This window comes from Kryptolebias marmoratus, linkage group LG3, assembly GCF_001649575.2.
Source record: "Kryptolebias marmoratus isolate JLee-2015 linkage group LG3, ASM164957v2, whole genome shotgun sequence".
In the NCBI taxonomy this organism is placed as follows: Eukaryota; Metazoa; Chordata; class Actinopteri; order Cyprinodontiformes; family Rivulidae; genus Kryptolebias; species Kryptolebias marmoratus.
This window is the reverse complement of record NC_051432.1, coordinates 15,424,840-15,434,343: the sequence shown is the minus strand read 5'-3', so window position 1 is coordinate 15,434,343 and position 9,504 is coordinate 15,424,840. Positions and strand designations below refer to the sequence as shown.

General features: G+C 36.2%; 1 protein-coding gene across 2 annotated transcripts; it reads left to right on the top strand.

The window, feature by feature from the left end:
- The first annotated feature begins 881 nt into the window (after positions 1–881).
- frg1 (FSHD region gene 1) lies at positions 882–8,862 on the top strand. Of its 2 annotated transcripts, none has more exons than XR_001808527.3 (9): positions 882–1,021; positions 1,624–1,691; positions 2,016–2,138; positions 4,176–4,233; positions 4,460–4,574; positions 6,040–6,144; positions 6,352–6,432; positions 8,134–8,244; positions 8,363–8,862. XR_001808527.3 is itself a non-coding variant. In XM_017413670.3 (9 exons), exons 1-9 carry the CDS (start codon positions 963–965, stop codon positions 8,397–8,399), a joined length of 768 nt encoding a protein of 255 aa, XP_017269159.1. In that variant the 5' UTR covers positions 882–962; the 3' UTR covers positions 8,400–8,511. The 2 variants fall into 2 exon arrangements, 1 of the variants encoding a protein (XP_017269159.1); XM_017413670.3 differs by having other exon boundaries at positions 6,352–6,443; positions 8,363–8,511.
- The last annotated feature ends 642 nt before the right edge of the window (positions 8,863–9,504 follow it).

The following is a 9,504-nucleotide window of genomic DNA, read 5'->3' as shown; positions in this document are numbered from 1 at the left end:
CCACTTATATGCCATATATATTATAGCTATAAAAACCTAAAGACAGTTTTTACAAATACACCCTTAATTTACAGGAAATGTCTGATCTCCTGTTTATGTATTTTTTTGTATTTGGTATATAAGTAATCTTTTCAATTATGGAATTGTCTTTTTATTTTTTTTATTTTTTAGATTTACTATGTCCTGGATGACTGAGAATCTACACCAACAAGTTGTTGTTTTTTTCCTAACTGTTTTTCCACGTTTGCAGCTGATGTAATTAATATGATGGTTCCAGTTATTATGGTGGTCAGCTATCTTTATTTTTTTTTTTTTACATTTTTGACCTTCGCCAAGGAGATATTTGTTTTTAGTAGTGTTTGTTATTTGGTTGGTACACAAGATCACTCACAAAGTTATGAACAGATTTTGATGAAATTTAAAGGAAATGTTGATCCTGATACCCACCAAAATTTAATAATTTGTTACATATATATATATATATATATATATTGAAATACAAATATCTAGAAATACAATATCTAGACTACATGCATAGAAAGTAAACTTCTAAGAAAGATCTAATATCACATTCCTGAGTCCTTGCAGTCTCTTTTTTTGTACAGGATAGAATAGACAGAACTAATCTGTACATAAAATCTACTAATAGAAACTTTATTTTACATGTAAATTCAACCTACATAAAGCAGAAAAAAGTTTAGAAAAAAGATTTTATATATTTTTTTATTTATTTAATTTAAGAAAACTACAACTACAAAAAAAGTACTTAATCGTTAAAAACTAAAGAAAAGGGACTATTTGTGGCATGTTAGTGGGTTTTGTATGTAGTTAATTTAATGATTCAGAAAAGCTTGGAGCGTCTGCGTTAGGTCAGGTGATAATTGTGCCTCCTCGGCTGCCGTACCTTCGCAATCACCCCCAGTGTTTGCTAGTTTAGTTAGCCGCTAACGCTAAGTAAAGAAATGGCTGAATATTCAAATGTAAAATCAACTAAATTGGTTTTGAAAGGTTTGAACAAAGGGTAAGTTTTCGTCTTCGTGGGTATTAGCAATTCAAGTTAGTTGCGCAAATATTTGCAGGGTTTTTATGGGTCCTCATCAAGCTAGCTTTAGCTAAAGTGCTAGCTCAGGCTAAGAGACGTAACGTCAAAAAGACTCAGAAATATTGAAGAATTATAACGTCTTTTTTGGTTTATCAGCTTTTGCCTTCCAACTAGTTATGAGGTAAATTTTAAGGAAAACTGGGATGTTTTTTGCCATATGGCTGCTTTTTAGGCTAGCTAAGGCGTTAGGCTACGCATCTTACTATATGTCATTAGTGATGGTTGTCATATCCAGGCATTCATTTTATGGAAAAACAAGAACGTGTCTATCTATTTATAGTTCGAGAAGCTTTTAATGAGACTGAAGCGAAAGTAAAACAATGCTGATGTAGATTCTCATGTAACTCCACTGTAAGTAGAAAAGCTAGTATTGCAGTAATAGTAAAAGTAAACAAACTAGATAATGTAAAGAATATCCAGCGATGTCACCATCTCCTGTTGATTTGAACCCATAGTTTGCCTGTGTAAATTATATGCACGCATTTAATTACAAAGTTAAATTTTAATGTTTTCCTTTACAGAAAAAAGAAGAAACACAAAGATAAAAAGAGAAACGCTGCAGAGGAAGGACACAAACTTGATATTATTGGTAAATACATGAACTAAATATTTCTCAATTGAAATAATCAGCTAATGAAAAGCATGTTACATTAAACATACAGTTAGGTTGAAAATGTTGCCATTTGTTTACCTAATCATGATAAATTAATGTAAATGTATTTGTTTTAACATAAAAGTAACATCTAAGTTTGAGCTGTCTGTAATAATAATAGTCAGTGTTCCATGCAACTTATTCCTGATTTGTTTTTTTACTTAAAAATATTTTTAGTCATAATGCGACTGAATTGTTTTAGTGCTCCACGATGACATGTTTTTTATTTACCTCTGACTTGTTTTTTTTTCTGCCCACTAGGGGGTTGGTGGTGTGTCAGTAGTTTTGGAGAAATTGCAGGAACTGTTGCCATAGAAATGCAGAACAACTCATACATCCATGCCGTGGATACTGGGCTCTTCACGCTTGGAGCACCGCACAAAGGTAAGACAAGGGGCTGTGATCGGAGTCAAGGCATTACAGTAAAGGTCAGGTTCAGCTCATTCATGCAGCTTTTGAGTTTTTCTAAGCATAGTACTAATATAAATATACGACATATAATCCAGTTACTTTTCATGTGTACTTTAAAATCACCTTAGAATTTTGGAAAAGGATTTTGAGCTGTATGCATGGATACTAAGTGCCAATGTTCCCACAAATGTACGTGTATGTTTACAGTCATTCATTCAACCTTAAGAAAAGCACAAGTATATGTTTGCTCTTATGTTGCGACCATCTAAAGTCTTAAAATCTAAATGAAAATCTGAGCCCTGCTTTGTACTTGAAGCATTTAATATTATCTTCCAGTTCATGATGCTATAATATTGTGTTTGTAGTAGATTATTCCGAAACAACTGGTGCTTGAAAATGAGGACGAGGATAACTTTTATGAGCCAGTAAAATAATTTTGCAGCAGATCCTAAAATATTTATGGCAAAAATAATTTCAAGAAGAAGAGTAAACCGACCGCAGATGCTGAGGCACATAAAATCCGGTGAGATAATAGTTGTTTGGATTGTCAGTGCTAATATACCTTATCAGAGCTGCTAGCTTGAATGTCTTACTGTTCAGCAGCGTCATGAAGACGGGAAGGAAGATGGGGTTTATATGGCTCCTCATTCAGTCACAGCTGTGTGTTTTCACAATTTAAAGCTAATCCTCTGATTTGTTTGTCTCTGATCATAGTTTTTGTCGTGGTAATGAAGCAAAGGGAGCAATGTTGATTAATGCGTGGGGAAAAAAAACGTTTGAGGAAAAATACGTTTTTTATTCAAACATGGTAGAACTCAACAAAAGTGTGTGTGTGTGTTGGGGGGGGTAACAAAAGTTAGAGCAATGCAATTTGTGCATAAAAATACAGTTTGCAACTGTTTTCTGATAAATAAGCTTGATGAAGTCATGACCTAAAATTATGCTTAAACTGAGTAGGCTTTGTTTGTGGGAATAAAGATAGATTTAGGCCATTAAGTGAGTAAGTGCTAAGATGGTGAATCCAGACACTATTGAAAAAGGTTGTTAAGGGGTTGAGTTGAGGAGGAGGCTAGAGCTAGCTCTGAGTTTTCACTTCTTTCTGCTTTTAGGCAGCTCTGAGGGAGTGGTGTTCATTTTGAAAGAGACGCTACAGACAATTAATTCAGCCCATGTTTGCAAGAACCGTAGAATATGGCTGGGAGATTGAAACATCCAATTCCCTTAGTGTGCCTTCATACTCAGCATGCACATAAGCCCATTTCTAAGAGATGAAAGAGACCACAAGCTAGCAGTGTAGGAAAGGGAGATTAGAGATTTTCCCCTTTTAACTGCACTTCTTTTTACCCTGACACCACACTGAGGATGTTAGTCTTTTAGATCAGTGGTTCCCAACCTTTTCCCCTCAGATCCCTCCTTCTTGCAGAGACACAAAAAGTGTAGTTGCAAAACTGTTCACGCTCACCTGCAGGTCAGTGGAGCCCTGAGGACCTGAGGATACTAACACAGCCAGTCACAGTTACGGTCTGGCACATTCTGGACACGAGTCTTTTGAAAGGAGAGAATGTGTTGCATCAATTATGTTGTTAATAATATCTCAGAGCTAACCTGATGCCTTCATCGGGTTAGATCTTACATTTCAGGGTTTTATAAAACGTCATTGACCTCAGTTTCAAATAAAATAAAACAACACGCAATAGTTCCTTATCTGTTATTGTGATGTTTGTGTGCTGAATTGAACCCAGATCAGCACAGCATACAGCCAGAGGGTTTAGATCAGTAATTACAAGAATTTATGACTGAAACGTGAAGCAAGTCTCAAGCATGAATTTGACTGGAGGAGAAATAATGCACGTTCTAAATGCAAAATGGTTTTTCACAAAAAGTATTATTACAATAAATAAATAAATATTACTTTTTTTCACCAAAAAGAAAAAGGAAAGAACTCAGTTTAAGTGAAACTAATGAGTGTGACGTCTTTTAAGGGGCAAAAAAATATCTGATGTGTTTCAGATGATGAAGGACCAGACCCCCCAGAGCAGTTTTCTGCCATCAAGCTCTCAGACACACGGTGAGCACACAGACAAAGTGCAGTTTGTATTTACATCCTGCTCCATTTGAATTACTACCTCAATCCTACCGTTTCTGTTACTACAGATGCATTTATGTTGTCTTGATGTACAATCAGAAACGTAGTTCTTGTAGTTCAGACTGTTGAACATCTTTTTTTTTCTATGAAGAAAAACATTCTCCTTAGAAAACCAGGGAGTTAATTTGCAGGGTTTTTGTTTTTGCAGTCTAGCTTTAAAATCTGGATATGGAAAGTATCTGGGCATCAACTCTGAGGGTTTGGTGGTGGGGCGCTCCGATGCCATTGGCTCAAGAGAACAATGGGAACCCGTCTTCCAGGAGGTCGGTAAACCTTTAAATGTTTCCTCTAATAAACTATATGGACCGACAGTGTAATAATAATGTGTAGGCTTTTATTTCTTCTTCAAATGTTAGATTAAAAAACAGCTATGATTGAAATAGAGATGAGATATTTTGTTTCTTCGTTTATTTCATCCTTCATATCTTGACTTTGCTGCATTTTTTTTTTTACAATCCTAATTTCTTTAAAACGATTTCTTTGTTCTGTTCAGAAAGTCAATGTGATAAAAATATTAAGGGAAGTCTCTTTGAACCCCACTGGAGACTGGATGTTAGGGCTGAGCAGACTTACCGCTGAAAGCATCTTGATTAAAATGACAATAGCGTTGGTTCTAATTGCCTTCATTATCAGAACGACTTCCAGCAAATACTTAAGGGACTCATTAGGTTTTTCAATTGTGCAAAGACATTTAACAACTTCTCTGTGTCTTTATTGTCCAGAAAGATAGTTTGGTTTAATTTGTTTTGAAAAATGGAAACAAACTAGAGCACAATAGATTTTGTCAACCAATTTTATTTACTTCTTTATTTTCTAAAATAATATTTAAAGCAGCAACATCAACTCAATCACATTTTTTTTATTGACACTATTAACTATTTAGTCTTTAGAGTTTAACACTGTATCTAAAATAGTTTAATATTGACGTTAGTTGACTTGTTAACAGAATTGACCCTGTTTTTTGTTTTTTTATCAGTGGGTACATTTAAGTATAGTGCTAAAAATACAGAAATATACAAGTGCAAACAAAGATGAGAGCATAGAGCTGATATGTGGGAGAAAAAAAAAGGTAAAACCTTTTATCAAAATAAAAAAAAGTTCCTCTGGGAAGAAAACAAAGTGAGACTGCAAGCCTCAGGTTTTTTTTTAGTAAAAAGGTCGAAGCCACAAGGAAGGAGTGGAGCTGGAAACTCTCTGACAGAAGTTCTCTGAAACAAATTCAAAGCATTTGGCGTCACCTACAGTTCAAAAAACACAGAAACTGTCTGAAAGTGGACACTTATCTGTGGGTTAAAATGACATGACCTCTTCCTACATTCCTCAGAAACTTATCAGAACGTATTTTGCACAACAGGCACAAATTTCAAGAATTGTTTGTTTTAGTTTAAAGTTTAAAATGATTCCAAACTATACGAAGGACAAACAAAGTGTCATATTGTAATTAATAACTAAGTTATAAATTAATTTAATTCTGCAGCAATTTCCTTCATTTTCTCAATGACTCTATTCAGCACAGCAGCTCGCCTTTAGCTGTAGACATAAACATTAACTTAAAAGATTGAGCCTATGTGGACACGTGCAGAGCAGAGATTGTCTTCAAAATCATAAACCTGCAACCTTCAGATATTTCTTCACTTTAAATATCAAAAACCTTTTATGTCTGTCACAACAGCCAACCCCTCTGCAATTGTGTTCAATCTGCGCTGCATCTCTTCTGTTTTTCTTCAGGGCAAAATGGCTCTCCTGGCAGCAAATGGCTGTTTCATCTCCTACAGTGACAATGGAGACATCGTGGCTGAAAGCAAGACAGCAGGGGACGCCGAGATGCTAAAGGTTTTGGTGTAGATTGTGTTTTTTCCCCAAGGTTGCATGTCAGTCCTTTGATTTTTAGGCATGGCGTCTCTGCGGGGACTTGTCTGGTTAAAGGCTTTCTGGAATATATTTGCGACCCCACTTAGGAAAGTTCAAAGTGCTGTTTAATCCAGATCGTCTCTCTTGTTTTGTTTGTTTTCTCTTCTTCTTGCCCTGAATGATGAGCAGATCCGAACAAACACAGAACGAGAGGCCAAGCATAAAGATGATATTGCAGATGAGGACAGGGGCAACGTGAAATCCTGCGAGGTCAGTTATGTGTAAGTGTCTGCCACCCTTCATAAACATTCTGCTCGATTAATTCAAAGACTGCTCAATGAAGTAAAAATAACACAGGAAACCAAATCTATGTTGGATTCTCTTTTTGCATATATTGCCATAATGGTAATTAACAGTCCTCTGGATACACTTTTATTTTGAAATGGAAGCAATCTTGTATTAGCTGACTTTTGTGTGCCGATTAAATAACATATAATGTTGAGCTGAAATGTCAAAAACGTTTGCAACATCATTACAGTACTGATAAATATAAAATATATATTTTTAGCCAAATATTAAGAATACATTGGTAAACCTAATTTGAATGAAACAAGAGGAGAAAGTCGTTCTGTTAGAATAATCTCTAAAAGCACAAAAAAATTGGTACTTTTTTTTAACAAGTTTGCTTTACGATAATCCTACAATCTTAAAATAAATGTGAGACATTTCACAGGTAAAAACACTCCAGTTTTTTACCTGTGAAATCACCCACACACGTTTCTTTTCTGACACCGTGTTTATTAAACAGCACTTATTTCTGTTTTGGCCGTTTTTGTTTATGCTGTTCTCTGTGAATCATTACATTGGTAGTGTAGTGTTGTTGAATTAATAATAGTGCCTTGTCTTTCACTGCACAAAGACACTTTGCACCTTCCTTTAAAACTAGTGCTAAAGCTCTTCATGCAGATAGAGCAAAAGAAGTGATTTTTTTTTCCCTTCCCTTTCTTCTCACATTGTGTCAATTTGAACTGGCGAGATTTTGACAACCAAATTGCATGCTTGAACGAGATCACGCCTTTAAGCATCTGCCTCATCAATCCCACGCCTCAGAGGTGCAATTGGCAGTCGGCTGTTAGCGTGTGATGAGAGAGCAAGCAACACCACATATCAGCTTTTGCTCTAAGTGTTTTCTATACAAGCCTGTCGGTGGCCTATTAAGTTCCACGCAGTATGTCTTGAACATTTGTTTTTTTCTTTCCTTTTTTCCTTTGACGGGCCTCAGATTGTGTTTCCACTCAGTTATTTGTTTTAGATGAATGCTAGGGAAATGGACTCATCATGCTGACATGTTGATAATGGCTGCCCTTGAGCCGGCGTCTTGATGTAGTGTTTAGCTTCTGAAATGCTTTACAAGATGGAGTGCAGTCTGGGAATCATAAAACACGGGCTGGGCCAAAGAAAAACTAAACTCGGGAGAAGTTTCTGATAAGCAGGGACTGTTGTATGGCAAAGTTTTATATATTCCTCAGGTATCCTTCATTAAAATAGGATGTTTTACTTTAAATATCCAGAAGTGCTGGTACCTTTAACAGTTTTTTAATAAGAAATATTTAGTCAAAGCACAAAAAAAGGGGGTTAATTTAGAGTAATAATGAATAAAGGAGCTCACGCTGCCTCTGTTGTACCTTCCTTACGTGTTTGAACTCCTTAAAAAAGCATGTTGGAAGCCATTTAGCTCTTTGTTAGCTGGCTGTCGTTGTCAAAATAAAAGTAGCCTACTGAAGTTCATACTGTGTGCATTATCTGGATTAATTTTTAAAATGTAGGTCTTTTACAGCCTTGGCTCACAAAAATGAACAAGGTGTAAAAATTCCTGTCATTTTTGAGTGGTAGTGTTTTTTTTAAATGTCAGTCCGTTTCTTCTGCATCCGTGGTTATCACAGTTAATCTTCGCTGATGTGTGTGTCACAGGAAGAAGTTTCAGAGCTTTCAAGACAGGCGGCTGAGGGTTAATGAAGAGGACTCCTCGAAACTAAAGAAAGCCAGGATGGATGGAAAATTTCACGAAGCCTTGCTCGACAGGTAAGAAAACAGGAGTACTCTGAGGATGTGTCCCATCCGAGGTCAGTGGTCTTCAGCTTTAATAAAAGTGGTACTGATCTGAAAATTTATGAGTTTACGTTGTCTTTTTTTTTTACAGGAGAAGCAAAATGAAAGCAGACAGGTACTGCAAATGAAGCCTCGGTGGACTATTGCTCAGTCTTTTAAAAATTTAGATTTTGTAGCTCTGGTTATTTGAAAAGATTGTTTTTACTTTTTAATACATCGAATAAACCTTTCATGGTTAAATCTGTGTTTCTCCTCTTGTTTTTATGCTCTACAACCACTTTATAGCCATGTTTTGTGTTGAGCTTTATGAGTTTCAGGTGACCCAGTGGCTTTTTCTTGTATTAATAATTAACCTTGACGTTACAAGGCTCTGGAGTAACTAGAAAAACACCGGGGTTATAGAAGTCATGTATGTTTAATTTGCCTCGAGACCAACGTAAACAAATCAGTGTATGATTTATTGATACTGGGACTGTTTGACTTCAGGCTGTGCTCCAGAGATTTTGTAAAGAATTATGTTGTGTGAAACCATCATGTTAAATCCACCTACATGATTCAGAATGTGGGAAGATTAATAAAGCAAGTTTTAGCCACTAATAGAGATGTACTGTATCTGTCTTTGGACTAATGGCCGATTATTCACCAGAGTGTCCGGCTCCGGGGGATCACGAGGCTTCAAAAATATCCCAGAAAGAGCTTCAGTTTAACTGTATTTTGGCAACACATTTGGTACAGTAACTTAGTTTTTTTAGCCACATAATGTTCCAGAACCTTCAGCTTATCAAACACTGCCGTTCACATTTGTACAGGATGCACAGGACATGATGGGCATGTCGCTTCGTTCGCCACCCTCCTGGTTCACCCGTCCCTCTGTTCCGGGGTAAATCTGGAGTCTGATTGCTCCAGAGTCCAATCTTTGTACTACGTAGCAAACTGAAGCCTTTTTTTATTGACTGTGCTCACAGATGAGTTTTAATAAGACTACAAAAAGGCTGTTAGGTTCCAGTTTGGTTTCAGTTCACCTTGTGTGTGTGGAAATGCTCCTGCTTTCACTAATAACCACTGCTGTGAGCTTTGTTAATCCTATTTATTTGGTTTCACTAAACATTCGCCAGATCCAGGGTACAATAATTAAACAGTTAAACAATTGCCCTCTAAGTATACACCATTGACCACCTATCTTTGCAGTCTTCTATTATTTATTACAATTCTAGGTACTTTTAGTCATGTCAA